Source organism: Apium graveolens, chromosome 7 (genome assembly GCF_009905375.1).
Source record: "Apium graveolens cultivar Ventura chromosome 7, ASM990537v1, whole genome shotgun sequence".
In the NCBI taxonomy this organism is placed as follows: domain Eukaryota; kingdom Viridiplantae; phylum Streptophyta; class Magnoliopsida; order Apiales; family Apiaceae; genus Apium; species Apium graveolens.
This window is the reverse complement of record NC_133653.1, coordinates 3095847-3112127: the sequence shown is the minus strand read 5'-3', so window position 1 is coordinate 3112127 and position 16281 is coordinate 3095847. Positions and strand designations below refer to the sequence as shown.

The window sequence follows — 16281 nt, the reverse complement described above, 5'->3', positions numbered from 1 at the left end:
TGTGTAGTTCTCATATCTTGGCCTTAATTGGAGGCTTTATATACAAAAAAACGAGTGAAACTACAAATTAAGTGGTGTGAAAGCAATGAGAATGTGAAGTTGTGAATCATCATCCCTTCAAACCTTTCCCACACGTTATACAAATATACCTTTCCGTAACAAACTCTATATACTTGTTGTCTTCCTGCTCATGCACAATATTATTAGGCTTAATTGGTAATTTTGTAAAAGTAAACTTGTAATAATTTATAACTTTAGATAAAAAAAAGGATTATACAAACATCATGTCACTTGCTTGACTTGGATATATAAGTTCCAAGGCGCAACAAATTACATCAGAAAGATGAGACATATAAAAATAAATCACTTCCTCTAATATCGTAAGATTTTAGATGAGTCGATTACGTAATATGATATAAAATTTTAGGCTGCCGGAAGGATTAAGGTTCGATTCCCCGCCTCAATATAGTTGGATACTAACCGGGGTTTAATAAAATGTTCGCTAGTTTTTAACTAAAATTCAAAATTTGACAAAAAAAATCTATAAAATTTTCGATTTAGGCCCTGTTTGTTATTGTTGTTGCAAACAGCTACAACAGTGTTTTGCTGAAAAACTGTCAGAAAAGTATTTGGTAAATTCTAAAAGCTGTTTTCTAGAAAAACTTTTTTGGTCTAAATGCTGTTGTTAGCAAAAACAGCCCCATACTTTTGAAAAAAGCTGTTATTTTCACCATCAAACTTTCTCAAAAATATTATTTTTATATATTATATCTCAACATATGCATAAATTAAAAAAAATTCAAACAGTTATCTAAATTTTTTGACAGCACTTTTTCTCACCGCACATCAGTTTGTAACAGCACTCTCAAGCGGAGCCTTAGTCGGGATTTGAAACTAAATTTGTCTACCGTTAATTCTTCCCATGCGTGACGATTAACTAAAATTGAGCATTTCAATTTTTTTTGGACGTCAATCTATATCGTTAATATTTTGCCTAAAATTGTCATTTAATGTTAAAAATGATATATTTTCCTCAAATCTTTAAAAACCATATCGACACACTCTTGGAAGTTGGAATAATGTAACAAATTCTTTAGCCTGCTAGGTTGTAATTATATTAATCTCTGCGTGGAGAACGAATTTGTGTACTACTGTGAATTGCACTATTTCATGTTTCTTACACATAAGAGGAAACCCTAATCAATTGCTTAACTTGAATGCTTATAGCTAGATTGCTTTTTGCATCAAAGAGTTTGATATTGGCGCACTTTTCTCTTATTTTACCATTTATAAAAACTCACTAAAGTTGGTTATATCAATATAATCAAACAAGTGATCAATAGAAAATTTATAAGAACATATACTCATTTGTAAGGTTATAAGCCATATTTGTCAAAAAAACAAACAAGTGATCAATATTTAGTGTTTGATTAAAACATTGGAAATAAGTTAGTTTATAATAAACTATTGCTCATAATCAATTACACAGTCCCAATTTATTTGTCATGTTTCAATTTTTGCGGTCAAACTGACCTAATTTTGACCATAAATTAAATATCAAATTTTTATTATTTTAAAAAACTGAAATATACATATTAAAATAGATTACATGTACTTTCTAATGATATAATTTTTATACATTTTTTTAATTATAAACTTTATGGAATTTTTGAACAAAATTGGTTCAGTATAATCACAAAAATTTATACATCACAGATAAATTGGGACGGATGGAGTATTCATTATAATTTTTGCGGACAGCAAATTACTACTAGTGCATTAAGCGACGACGCCGTTCTTGGATTCACAAAATTTTTCAATATTAAATCTATCCGCCAAAAAATATGATAAAATTCATGATTATTATAAAAATCGACAGATTTTTTAAAAATTGCTGATAAATTGCTAAAAAATTGGTCATAAACATCTGCCTAATTAATTTGCCTGATTTTCCGATAAATTATCGATAAATCATCCGATTTTTTAAAATTTGTCCGATAAATCACAAATCGGTACCTCAACCGAATATTTTAAATTTCCGAAATTTATAACCAGATAACCCATATATCAAAACCAAATTACTATCATAAAAATATGAATCCTTGGTTTTGAGACGCAATGCATCTAGAATGTATGTCTATATCATGATGTTAAAGTAAATAACTACTCCCTCCGTCCCTAAAAACGTTTCCTCTTTGTGTTGGACACGTTTGCCAATGCATACTTTTGATCGTTAATATCTTTAAATTCGTATTAGTATTAAATATAAAAATTTCACTGTATTAAAGTACTGATAAATACGAATCCAACGAGATCACTTATGACTATGTTTGATATTATAGATTAGACGTAAATTAGTAGTCAATCGCTTAACGTCAACAGTACCAAAAGTCAATATAGGAACATCATTTTGGGACGGAAGGAGTAACAAAAAAGCTTTGGTTTCTTGAATAGATATTCAGTTTCGTACGTATTTACCTTTTTGTAAAAGATAATTGAGTGATGAGAAAAGATGCATACGCCGACATATTTTAAACAGCCAGATCCATGCAATTCAATGAGGTGGACATTGCTGTGTTGGGCTACTTGGGCTTCTACTACATTGCATCTGGGCCAGGCCTGTTCTCTAGGTACCTGGTCCAATAAAAAATGATATATTCCGGTCACAAGTACAACGCAGTCCATTCGGAATCCGTGTAACGAAAGTGGGTCCATTTTTGAGACAGTTTCACCTTTGACTGTACATCATGTCCTTTGTCAGAAGTCAACTACGGCATATTTCTTAGATTTACTCGTGGTTGTAAAAATCGGTAATCGGTACTAATCGGTTTAGGTATTGATTAATGATTAATCGGTAAATCGGGGATTAATCGGAACAAAAATCGGATATATTTAAATATTTTAATAATATTTAATATATTTACCTTATTTATAATGAAATATATAATTCAAAATTAATTTATAAATATTAATCGGATTTTAAAAAATAGATCGGCCAAATATTTTTTAAGGATTAATCGGGGATTTTTTTAAAAATCGGGGATTTTTTTAAAAATCGGGGATTTTTAAAACACCGGATTTACTCCGTTAATAAAACATTTTTACCTCAAACACTTTTTTTGGATGCATTAGTTCTGTCTCTCTTATGAGAGGTCAATAGTTCGAATATTTAAAAATAAAAATAAATTTACCCGCATAACATACTCTTGCAAGAGGTTTTTAACCATGGATGTAATAATTTTTTCGATCTTTGTGGATACATTTAACCCAAAAAAGTAAAGGTATTACGTCATTTTATTTACGGTTAATTTTAATTTTAATATTTATAAAACAAATTTTAAAATGGATAACTTTTCATTCGTCGCCGCATGTGAGCATTACCGTTCTCGTAAATTAAGTGTTTAAAAATCCCCGATTAATTCTTAAAAAATATTTGTCTGATCTATTTTTTCAAATCCGACTAATATTTATAAATTATTTATGAATTATATATTTCATAAAAATAAAGGTAAATATATTAAATATTAATAAAATATTTAAATATATCCAATTTTTGTTCCGATTAATCAATAATCGATACCTAAACCGATTGTTACCGATTACCGATTTTTAAAACGAGTCGTAATAGATAAATATATATTTTAAAATAATGATTTATATAAATGTAAATTCAACAAAATCATCAATTAAACTTGTGAATCAAGTTATATGTACTTTCAATATTGGATAACAGTCTTTTACTTTTAACAAATAAAAAAAATCAATATAGAATAATACTCTACAGAAAAAGGTAATATAAAAATAAAATTATACATAAATTTTATTTTTAACATTATTTTTTGATTTTTATATATAAATTTACATGTTGAAAAATTAAAGTACATGTTAAATAATTTATTGAGTGGAGCTAACTTCTCAATTTCGTGTAAAAAATACTAATAGGCCATTTTTAATCTTAAGTGATATATATATATATATATATATAACATTAAAATAAATGTTTTTCTTAAGGGAGCTTAAAAACCTATACGCAAACACCAATTATTACCTACTTGTGCGGTTTTATTTAGTAATTTTCTGACAGTGGTTAAAAGAATAAGATTAATCAGGGTGAATTATCATACAATATAATATTATATGTAAAATTTTGCCATTATAAAAATTCACCGGGGCTGGAGCCAACCCGAGCCATCCCCTCCGTCCGCCCCTGGTTTTTGAAGAATATTTTTACTAATACCCAAGATATTCCACAGGGATTATACATTTCAAATGAAAATATATCATTTTGGAATAAGATTAATTGCTTTTAGATTTGCTTTTAGCCTCTAATGGACATTACCATGTTTTACAAGATTACATATAAATTCCTCCGTTTGATTTATTACCATGTACAAATATTTTTCATCTTTCTATATTAGCATTTGTCAGTTGAGAAATAAAACTAAGAAAACTTACATTTGAATCAAATCAAGCGTAATTAAAAATATACTAGATTCACTCGTTAAAAAAAACATATTCGGTATATGTCGGTAAAATGTACCAAGTTTATCTCATTATTGAAATATATCCAATATATATCGTTAAACGGAGTTCAAAATATAAATCGTTAATCGTAATATACGTCTTTAATCGTAAATTCTTAATAATTTTTAAAATTAAAAAAAATTATGTACACATAATTTTCACTTTTTTACGGGAAATGAAACTCACATCTCAATTAAATTAAACATAATTTAAATATATCATATATATCTTATTAAAACATACCCGATATATCTCGTTAATTAATTCATAATAACATCAAAAAATGGAGGGTGGTGTGGTCCATTCCAATGACCGTTTCTCTCCTTCATGGGTGCTGATATTTCTGCATTTTGTGTGTATATATATAAACAACACACACACACACATGTTAGAGCAGAAACATAAAGTAGTAGTAGTTACATAGACACTGCACAAATCTCGATAACACATTTTTATTACCACAAGTCTTAAGTACTGGTACTTCCATTCTCTTCTTTGTTCTGTCTCTATGTGTCTCTGTATAATATACTTATAATTTATTTATTATTTTTTATAGTAATGTGTGAGGATATGAGTCTGTTATATGTTCTGTAACGGTTACTTTTGATGGTGGTGTAGTTGTGTTTATGTTTTGTTTGTCAGTTTTATCATAAGTAACTGCTTTTTATTCTTTTTGCTGTTTGAGTTTGACCAAGTTGCTCAAAAATTCTTGTTGCAGAACTGAATGGATGGTATCAATGACAAGTAAGTGATGTTATGAACACCCTTTTTGTTTGATTGTTTGTTTTTTTGGTGCCCGTTTGGATCATGAGATTTAAATCCGTTTAACGGGAATGAGAATGAGATTTCGGTACAAATTTATTTTAGAACTTTATTTTCATTCCCGTTAACCGGGTTGAAATCACGTGATCCAAATTGGCGCTTAATAAAGTTGTGATTTTGAGATTTAGTTGATTATTAGTATGTTTGTTGCCTTGGATTTATTAAGTGGACTATTTTGTGGTATGATTGTGTGAGAGTCTTCTTGGAATGTTGGATTTGTGATTTGTGTTTGGTTTGTGTCAATTAATGTTATCCGGGGTTTGGTTGGATTAAAATGTGATTTAGATATAAATTTATTTTAGAACTTTATTTTCATTTTCGGGTTGTAATCTCATGATCCAAATTGGCACTTAATAAAGTTGTGATTTTGAGATTTAGTTGATTATCAGTGTGTGAAAGTCTTCTTGAAATGTTGAATTAGTGATTTGTGTTTGGTTTATGTCAATTGATGTTCTCCGGGGTTTGGTTGGATTCAAATGTGATTCAGTGAAGCAGATCATGTGTTGTAATAGTGGTAATGGTAAATTTGTATGAACATGACTAAAATCTGGACATATCGGTAAATCTTGCTCGTAAGTAGAGTCGTGGGAAGGCTGAGATGCGCATACCATTGGAAATAGATAGATTGTTGCTCCAGTTGTGGTACATTTGTTGGATCAGTTTTTAAATTTTGTTGATTGGATATATCGTTGTTTGCTTTACTTTCAGCCATTATATGTATGTTCTGGTTTAATCTATGTTCCTAAATGTGTTTATGAATTGACATTGATATGGACGCTGAAATTGGTATTATTTGCTCAAGTCCTTTGATGTAATTGAAGCGAATAATTCGATGCCACTGTGTTCTATACTTCTATTATCTAGAAGATAATTTAATTGGGATCCAGCCATCAGGGCCATGTTATATAGATTTACTCGTGAAGCACTTTAAAAGCGTGCCTTCCTGATTGACTAACAATATGATAATTTTTTCTTGTGTGCAAGTTATTTGTGAAATTGTAATGGCTGTCTGCAAATGCATCATCTTCCTGATTAACTTGATTACAATTAATAAGATCATGTATTCCATTGTGGAGTGATATCGTATATGTTTATAAATTGCAAGCTTGCTTTCTTGGCTTAGGGGACTGCCTTTGGTTCAGGATTATCCAGACTTCATTATTTGATTATTTGTATAAGCTACATGTATGTCAAAGTTTTTGTTCTAACAGGATTTTTTTAATTAAATTACGGTGATATGCAACAGAGACATGTGGGACTTGCAAGACGGATATTATTCTATGCCAGATTATACACTTCCTGGTAAGGTTCATTATGATTTAATTAGCAAAAACCCTGGTTTGAGTGTTTTTTAACTTTGGAAACTTTTGCTATGACCAGATTTATCAAAATGCGCGTGGAATGGTTTAGGCCCAAGTGAAGGAGAATTGCCGTGCATTTTTGAAGAAAACACTCCTTTAAAAGCTTGTGGGGATCTCTCATATCAAGCTACTTCAAGTGGTATATATGCTCTCCCAACTTCTGCTACCAACCATGTGGCTCTTTTGTGTTACATATTTCTCTATTCAAAGACCTAAATTTTGAGCACATTAATAAGATCGGAATACATTACTTGCAGATTACATGAATAAGGATCTAGACCAATTTAGGGAGAACTCTTCACAGATAAAGAGGCGGCGCATGCTACAATTTGATCCCGAGGTCTTCAACGCTCCACTTTGCAATGAAGATATATCAGCATCATTTTTACAATCAGAGGTTTGCAAAGCTCTCAGATTTTCAAGTATTAGCAATTTCAGTATTATCTGTGCCATTAGTCATGTGCAGCAATTTTTTGTATCTCAAGTTCCTGTTATTTTATATTCTTATGCGTTAAGCGTGGCACACTAAATTTGTGTAATAATGGTGCTTTATGTTTTTTGTCTTAAAAATATTCTGCTCAAGTGTGGCACACTCAAATTTATATAAGAAAGGTGCTATTTATTATTTCTGTCTATAATAGTTCTGAGTTACGGTGATAAAATTGCAATAGGACGATAAGTAAAATTCAGCATTTAATGCTTATTCATCCACATAGCTTAAAATGAATCCTACGACTTTATCTAAGTTCATTTCAACATCTTTCTAATAAACTTTGGTCATTTGGTTAGGAGGTGATGGATTCATTTGAAGAAGCTTTGCCTGATGTTTCGCAGTGGGTTTCCAGATTTGAAGGTTAATACTTTTTCTGCAAACTAGTAATATTTGATCCTCACTTCAGGTCTTTAATCTCGATTTTACCAAAAAACTGCCTTTCAGATACATCAGCATCCAGTTATGTTCCTCCAGATCAGTCATCTGACGGATGGTTGACCGACTGCTTTAGTGATGCTAATATGCAATTCAGTCTTGAGGATATGTATGTTCATGTGAATCGTATTTATGGTTGCGTATTTTCTTAATGGTTTGGTGTTTTCTTAATAATTTGGCTAATAAGCATTCTACACAGGAATCTCTCTGGTTCATCTGAACTGCAAATTGATATTACAGGTACTTGAAGATCTAAATTTGCATTCTACTATATGCTGATTCTGTTATCGTCTTTTTTATCTCAAATAATTTTCCTATATGTGGTTTTGTCTTCAATACCCCTTGTGTATGTTATTAGCTTATTCTTGTTTTGTATATTTAATTATTGTCGATGCACTTTTGTAGAGTTTTGCGACACCCCAGTACAGCATGAAGCCACTCCTGCTACTCCTCAAGAGTGTCCTACCAAGGCTCGTCCAAAACTTGTTTTCAAAGGTTAAACTTCTCACCTTTGTAAAACAGTAGTACATGGACTGAGGGTCAATTTGATAAATGGCTATTATGTTTATTTTGGTGATTTGGCATCTTATTTGTCTTGCATAAATGATACATCAACTGTATATTCATATAGTATTCAGATGTCTTACTGAGCTAATGCAAGTAAGATCGTAACTCAGGTAAGAAGTCATACACGCGTCCGCCTACAAAGTTAGCTTCTTCAGTGGTCTACCCCTTTGCGTTTGTTAAGCCATGTGGTGTCCTTGGAGATGTAACATTGAAGGATATAAATCAACGGATACGCACTCCACCTCCATCAAAATCAAAGAAAACGGAAGATCCTGCAGCTGCTTATCCCACTTCAGCTTTAACCGGGAAGCCTGTAGTTGGTAAAACCAAAATTCGAACTGAAGGTGGCAAAGGCAGCATAACGATCATGAGAACCAAAGGTTGATTCAGTAAGTTTTCTTTCTGCTCTCCTGCTCAACGGTCTTGGAAATCAGAACTTTCATACATACAGCGTCCACCTGTTTTAGAAATCAGAACTGTTTCTCTTAGGCTGTTCTTCTCGGAGTTCATAAATCATGTTAGATAAATCTTAACGAGGTTCACAAGGTGGAACTAGTTAGTTACTGTTCTTTCCTTGATGCCTTAATGGCATCACTAGTTCCTATTAGAATCTTCTTATCTTTATAAGAACTTAAAGAAGTTCTCTTCATGTGTAATGTAAGCTTGTTTGATTTAAATTTATAGAAACTTGATAATGGAGATTTCATGTTGTCTTGCTTACCCTACTAGTTTATTCACAAAGCTGTTGTCGTAAATTTGTTTATTAAGAAAATACAAGCACCTGAACTTATCGACATAATTAATTTTTTTTTTTTGCCAAAGCATGCTTTAAACGTACCAATGCAGGGTATCAATTAGCCGAAATTTGATCTCAATTGGTGTTTCTGGGTTAGGTTTTGTTGTTTGATTCTTTAGACAACTCAGTATCCTAGGGAAGAATAGAATGTAGTTCAAGTTATTGTCCATAGACCAACAATGATAAAAAGGAAAAGTTGCAAATCATTGAAGGCTGCAACAAAGTTCTGAAGATTGCACTTTTGTCTTCAAGAACTTATCAAGGCTGCCTGCTTCTTCACGCTGGAGCTGCATGCGCATTGATAGCACATTGCTTTATCAATGCTGCAATCTTTGTCTGCAGCCCCATCTTACTGCAAGGTCCAGTCTTGATTTAGAACATAATGGCTAAACAATCATGCATTTGTAGGGTCTGCATACACTCCGAAAACATTTAACACTATCACGAGTGGTCTGCTTCTGCTAGCTGGGTTAGCTAAGTGCCATCCAAACTTTAATATCTCCAGAAAGGTAGGTGTAATCTATGTATGACCAGGAAGGAAGGTGGCTGTCATTAATTACAAATGTCAGGCCCCGACAATTTGCGAGAGGCGCCAATGGCTTACCATAAGCCATTTGTGAGAGGCGCCAATGGCTTACCATAAGCCCCTTCGAGCAATTTGACTGAGCTAGGGTGCGATTTTGAGGGCGTCTACACAGGTCCTTGAAAGCAAGCCACCAACTTCCGAGAAGTAGAATGACTCGTTGAACTGAGATAAACGGAGATAAATAGAGACATAGTGCCCGTTTGGATCATTTTTGGATCATGAAACTTCAATCCAGTTAACAGGAACGAGAATGATATTAGAATCTCATTCTCAGTCTCGTTCCCATGATCCAAACGGCCCCATAGTCTTACGTAATTGTGTCCTTCCATTGACCAAAAACAACAGTAATATCATATATGTCAGTAAAATTTTACACACTAGATCATCTGTCTTTTTTGTTTTGCTATTAGAAAAAAATTGAAACACAAATAGAGGATTAACATGATTCTTGCAGCAAACTGAATCTAAGACCACACCATTTGATAGCTCCATCATCATTCAAACGCCATGAATGCCATGTTCTGAGACCAAAATTACCGCGAATCTGAAACTTCTTGAGATCATCATACGACTGTCGTGGATTCAGAAAATGTCGAGAATCTCCATAACGAAGCCATTGCAGATCGGACAATTACCTCTCTGAACATAAAGCTCCCTTGAACATAACCTGCAGAAAGTATGTCCACAAGGTATAAAAGCAGCACCCTTATGCCTCACCATGCAAACACAGCAATTGTGATACTCACCATTCTCATCGTTCCCGTCATCATTTTCTTCTTCAACTTCCTCTTCCTCTGACTCCGCCATCACATAGGCTGATTGCACTCCCATTTCTCTATCCGTCTCTGCTAATAACGCCATCAACGACATCTTCCCAGGCCCTTCTTCCTTTTCTTCGGGATCTCCTTCATTGTCTCCCTCCGCATCCTCTTCCTCCTCGTCCTCTCTCGGTGTCAAACCGCTCTCGTCCATATTAAACTCTGAATCTGACAGACCACTGATGCTTTTCTGAAACCGCCCTGATCTGCTCCGCGCTGATGGTGAATCAATGTCAGGGTCTGATGTAGGAACACGCGTGGAAGGGCGACGTAACTTGAGACTCTGGCTGCTAAGACTCTCTGATCTCTGCATTTCGGAACTTAAAATTCAAGTCCAAACTTATTTTTTAAAAACACCTCCTAGATTTTTTACTTTCTCCGATGGTATCAAATCGTAATATTTCAAAATGCATTCAGCCTGATTGAATATTAGGTGATGAAGCAAGAATGTTTAGAGCTATTCTAAAGGGCATGCACAGTCACCCTTCTTTCTCGGAATAATCAGCTAAAAATAATTATATATAGATCTTTGAAGTGATATATTGATTGGTTTAGAGAGATTGGGGTATAAACTCTGTTACAGAAATGGGCTGATTTTTCAAAAATCGTCGATAAATCGTTCAAAATCGGTCAAAAATGTTGTCCGATTTGACCGATTTGCGATAAATCGCAAATCGGTACTTCAGCAGAATAATTCTGATTTCCGAAATTTGTAACGCTGGGTATAAATATGAATTTTATTTTTGTTCTTCAACTATTTTGGTCTGTTAAAATATCACCAAACAAAAAATAGTTGGTTTCCCAGTCACCAACATGTAGACTATAATCTCAAAATGCACAACCCCTTTTCACAAGGATTTCTATTAACTAACAATAAATAATTTTTTTTTCTTTTTCAAAAGCTAAAAGGTTATAAAATTTGGCAAAATTCAGTTAATTTTTTTATTCACTCAAAATACCTAAAACATCATAAATTTAAAAGAGGTGAATTTTTGTGTATATAAGTTTTTACACTAAAATTTTCGTGAATTTGGAGAGTTAGAATAAAATCAAGCTTCACGGTGCTTCTCGGAAGTTAAAATCAATGTCAGGTGGTCAAGTATTCAACAATATCTCTCTCGGAGGCCGCGGTGGCACTGTAAGTTGTACATTCTCTTCCTATAAACCTAATCAAATTATACGTGCATGCCTTTTATTCTTCTTAACCCTAACCCTAGTTCTCTAAAGCAAATTATCAATTATGTATACTATTATATTAAAAACGAAACATTAAAAGTTTGGTCAGTGTTAATAAATTAAAACGTTGCATGCAAATTTAGAATGTCGAATGAAATTTTATTTGCTGTTTGCTGCTGCAGAACCCTGGACAACTTAGGGTTGTTCATACAGGGGATATAATGTGGAAGAAACGAGGCAGCGGCAATGCTGACGTGGAAGTAGACAAGGCTGATATATTAGGGCTTACGTGGATGAAGGTTCCGCGGAGTAATCAGCTTGGAGTTATTAGCAAGAAAGGGTTCAATTACAATTTTTCGGGTTTTGGTGACCAGGTATGGTTCTAGAATTAGCAAAACTTCTGTTACTAATTACTATTTCCGGTGGCTGAATTAATTTTATTAAGTCTTTTTGGTTCACCTGCATTGTAATTTGTACATGTGTTTGTAATGTTTTTATGAACTAGAACTAATTAGGACTCTGAGCAGAGGGGATACAGGGGAGAGAAGAAACTAGAACAGAGATAACTCTAGTTTGTCATTGTTATTAAGGTGATTGTTTTTTGCAGGGGGCGATATAACGTTGAATTACATGGTTCATTTTTGAGGCTCCAAGGGCAAGCCAATGATTTTAAAATCCAATACAGAAGCATTGTTAGCCTTTTTATACTGCCCAAGGTCAGCATATGAAGTTTACGACATTTAGAATGTATCTAAAATATGTTTTGCCTTTTGCCTCATTTAGTTGTACATTTGTTATACATGTCGCGATTAAAGGTATCTGATCTAATATACTTTTTTCCCTTTTGTTTTTGACAGTTCAATCAACCACATACTTTTGTTGTTGTTTCTCTTGATCCACCAATCCATAAAGGACAAACATTATACCCACATATCTTGATACAGGTATTGTTATTGATGATATTAGCCTCATATTAAATGTTATATAGTTCTTTCATCACTTTCTTTAGTTTTATGCTCATGCAATAACTTTGTATATTCGCCAGTTTGAAACAGATCAAATTGTGGAAAACACACTGCCACCAAAGGAAGAGATCTCTAATAAGTACCAAGACAAGATAGAAAATAAGGTAAGGTGCATCATTTATTGGATTGGCCAAAAAACAAGGAGGGTATTTGGCTCCATTTTTTGTGGAGTGATTATTGCATAAGACATATATGATGATAGTGTTTTAGTTAAAGTCTTGATTTTATGTATAGCATCGATTGCAGTATATTTACTGCGAGTTCTCTTTAATATCAGGGACTCATTCATGAAGTATTCACTACTATATTGAAAAACTTGTCTAGTACCAAAGTCACAAGACCAGGAAAGTTCCAAAGTCGTCAGGATGGTTATGCGGTAAAGTGGTCCCTGAAAGCTGATGATGGTGTCCTCTATCCACTCGAGAGGAGTTTTTTCTTCCTTCCAAAGCCTCCAACACTTATTTTTCATGATATGGTATATAATACTTAACATTTAACTCCAAAAGTTTATGGTCAAAACTAGAACTTTCTTGTGCTTTCTGGATTCTAGCAGGGGTGATCCTTGAGTGTCAAAATCAAGTGCTGATTGCTATGACGTGCTAATAAATTATATTATGTTCTGATTTCAGATTGATTATGTGGAGTTTGAGATGCATGCTGCTGGACGGTCAAACATGCAATACTTCGATCTTCTGATCAGACTGAAGACTGAACAAGAATATTTATTCAGGAACATCCAAAGAAATGAATATCACAATCTTTTTGACTTCATCAGGTCAGTAAGGCATCTTAATGTCTATTTTGAGCCGGATAGATATAATAAGTGTTAAATTCTTGTTCTGGACTTCTGTAATGACATGCCTAGAATAAATTTTAAGAATATTGAAGTTAAACAAATGAGGTTTATTACCGGTAAAGGCAGATGCACGAAAACTCAAAAGAGGCCACATTTATTCTTTTAGGGGTGCAAAGCACACGTACAACTAGTTACGGGTCATGTAATATGCGGTTTGGCTTGTTAGATCCACTTAACTAGTTATTTATTTTTTGGGATATGTGGTTTTGTTATTTGATATGTTTTATACTAGTATGTCTTATTGTCTGTTGATTATTGGATGATGGTCTGTTATGCTGTAGATATAGGGTATCTTGGCTAGTTGGCTCAAAACATATAGCTCATTCAGTTATTTAGAACTTTCGGCATCTTTCTTTGTTTTCTTTATGTTTTTCATGTAATTCCTTCTGTTCTCCCACTTCAAATTTGCTAATTGAACATACAACAAAATTTTCAATTTCTCTTCTGTAATTTAATGCAGTTCGAAGGGTTTGAAAATCATGAACGTTGGTGGTTCCCAAGCTGCAGATTGTGTTCCTACTGTTTTGCAGAATGATGATGGTGATGTTGACCCACATCTTGAGAGGATCAAGAATGATGCTGATGGAGATGAGAGCGACGAGGAGGTAATATCATCAATTATTTTTTAGATTTATGGTAATCTAACATAATGTGATAGGCTCATGCTTAAATCCCTGGAAAGTGCTTTGTATCGTATAAATTTATTGGCTATCTACCACTTCACTTTCTATGTTCCTAACCGAACCCATTTTTTTTGAAGATTGATATCGTCTGTGTAATATATAAATGGTTTGTACTCTCATGTAACTATTAAGTTATGGATGTAACTTGTATGTGAAGCATGAACTGGGATCGCGTGCGCCTGCCAAGACTTTCTCGGATTAAGTTTGGAGCCTAAACATACTTTTACTTTTAACTGTAAAATATTGGTGTTTACTCATGTACTCAGCGAATGATTATAGGGAATGAGTTTTTTGTAGTAATATTTTTACTCTGTTGATTTCTTGAGATCCTTGAGGGTTTAGTATCCATGTTCACGTCTATCTTTGTTTTGCTGCTGCAAATTTTTGAATGCTTGCTCTATAATGCAGGATGAGGATTTCGTTGCTGAGAAAGATGATTCTGGTTCACCTACAGATGATTCTGATGGAGAAGATTCTGATGCGAGTGACAATGGAGGTGAAAATGAGGTAAACCAGTCTTAGTTATTTGCTTTCTAGGGGTTCATTGTCAAGTGTCAGCATTCAGTAGTTCACTTGTATTATTGCCTATTCAGAGACTTGCGAAAAAAGAACCTGAGAAAAAGCCTTTGGCATTTCCTAAGGAAGCGGCAAGTAAGAAGAGAACAAGGACGAAAGATGGAGAGGAAGACGGTGTTAAGAAGAATAAACCAAAGAAGAAAGAGCCAAATGCACCTAAGAAGCCATTAAGTGCTTTCATGTTCTTCTCCAAGGCTGAAAGGGAGGTTGGTATCAGTTGTCAGTCTTTCAGAACAACAATTGTATGACGTATCAAATTACTTTATAAAATTGCCTGCGTTAATATTTCATATGCATATCTTACTAGACTTAAAAACCAAAATGTTGCCACTCATATCTAATTTTGGGCCGTCTCCCGTTACTGGTTGTTCTTGACTTTATATATCTGGTTTACTAGACTCGTTTGTTCAGTACTCAATGAGTAATGCTGCTGGTTATTGCACGTTGATCGTATCTGACCTTGTATATCCTTTGCTGAAGACACTTTTTGATGAATGTACATAAAAATGACACTCATACAATGTTGCCTCTTTCATACCTATCGGCTATCTTTAGGCTTTCTCTTGTCACTAAATGATTAGTCTTTTTAGAGACGGCATTAGTGATTACACGTTGTTTAGGTCTTTTTTAAGGCTATTTACTGTTGAACTTGTGATTGTTTTCTGGTTTTTTACACGACAACAGCTAATAATATGCTCATTTTAAAACGGTTGGCTCCAGAATGTGAAGAAGACTAATCCTGGAATCAGCTTCACAGACACTGGCAGGGTTCTAGGAGAAAGATGGAATAAGATATCAGGTTTGTGTTTCTTGTCCGCAATTTTCATTTCATCCGGGAAAAGCCATCTTTTTCTCAATAATCTAGAGTCATTTTCATAATCTCATCTGATGTCGAAAAACTGGATCCTTGTAGGCGAGGAGAAGGAAGTATACGAGGCATCTGCTAGGCAAGACAAGAAACGGTACACAGATGAAATGAAGGGATACACTAAAGACTAGACAGTAAAATCATATTCAGGAATCGAATTCGACATTGATTTGCTAACAAGCAACAACATATATAGAGTAGAGGTTTTGCAGACATCTTTGTATAGTAACAATTCGTCAACATTGCAGATAAAGAGTAAACAAAGCACTGATGCATCTATTGTGACATGTATACTTTATCATCACTTAAGTTCCCAACTGAAAGTAGTATATTTTTGTTATACTATGTGATTGTGTTATGATAGTTATAAATCATGATACATTTTGTTAAATGATTTAAGAATATCTCATACTAAATTAATCATATACTTTCGTATTCGTATATTTTTGTATTTCATCATTCATGTGTCGAATAATCAAATCAGGATTTTTAACTTTCAGGACATTTTATCGTGTCGTGTATGGACATTCATGTGTCGAAGAATCAAATCAAGATTTCTAACTTTCAGAACATTTTATCGAGTCATATGTATGGACGTTTAAGTTTTTTTATTTTCGGGATTAATGGATGAAATATGTATGTCAATTATGGTTTGTCAAGGTAGATTGTTGGCCCAAACCGGCCCAATAATAAGC

General features: G+C 33.5%; 3 protein-coding genes across 4 annotated transcripts; 2 read left to right on the top strand and 1 right to left on the bottom strand.

Annotated features, from left to right (window-relative positions):
- Positions 1 to 4879: 4879 nt before the first annotated feature.
- LOC141670458 (protein XRI1-like) lies at positions 4880 to 8903 on the top strand. 2 transcript variants are annotated; one of them, XM_074476304.1, is made up of 10 exons: positions 4880 to 5001; positions 5243 to 5268; positions 6593 to 6648; positions 6727 to 6846; positions 6965 to 7104; positions 7497 to 7560; positions 7645 to 7744; positions 7835 to 7875; positions 8041 to 8130; positions 8313 to 8903. In XM_074476304.1, the coding sequence occupies exons 2-10, from the start codon at positions 5249 to 5251 to the stop codon at positions 8585 to 8587; spliced, it is 906 nt and encodes a 301-aa protein (XP_074332405.1). In that variant the 5' UTR covers positions 4880 to 5001; positions 5243 to 5248; the 3' UTR covers positions 8588 to 8903. The 2 variants fall into 2 exon arrangements, with proteins under 2 accessions (XP_074332405.1, XP_074332406.1); XM_074476305.1 differs by having other exon boundaries at positions 4936 to 5001; positions 5210 to 5268.
- Positions 8904 to 9912: 1009 nt separating this feature from the next.
- On the bottom strand, positions 9913 to 10913 carry LOC141672525 (uncharacterized). Its single transcript, XM_074479141.1, has 2 exons — positions 10331 to 10913; positions 9913 to 10251 (listed from the first exon to the last, which is right to left on the bottom strand). Exons 1-2 carry the CDS (start codon positions 10713 to 10715, stop codon positions 10148 to 10150), a joined length of 489 nt encoding a protein of 162 aa, XP_074335242.1. The 5' UTR covers positions 10716 to 10913; the 3' UTR covers positions 9913 to 10147.
- A 573-nt stretch (positions 10914 to 11486) lies between these two features.
- On the top strand, positions 11487 to 16009 carry LOC141673108 (FACT complex subunit SSRP1-like). The gene is made up of 12 exons (XM_074479842.1): positions 11487 to 11540; positions 11761 to 11957; positions 12186 to 12294; positions 12436 to 12522; positions 12624 to 12707; positions 12881 to 13078; positions 13233 to 13378; positions 13920 to 14064; positions 14551 to 14649; positions 14736 to 14924; positions 15439 to 15517; positions 15632 to 16009. The coding sequence occupies exons 1-12, from the start codon at positions 11487 to 11489 to the stop codon at positions 15715 to 15717; spliced, it is 1473 nt and encodes a 490-aa protein (XP_074335943.1). The 3' UTR covers positions 15718 to 16009.
- The last annotated feature ends 272 nt before the right edge of the window (positions 16010 to 16281 follow it).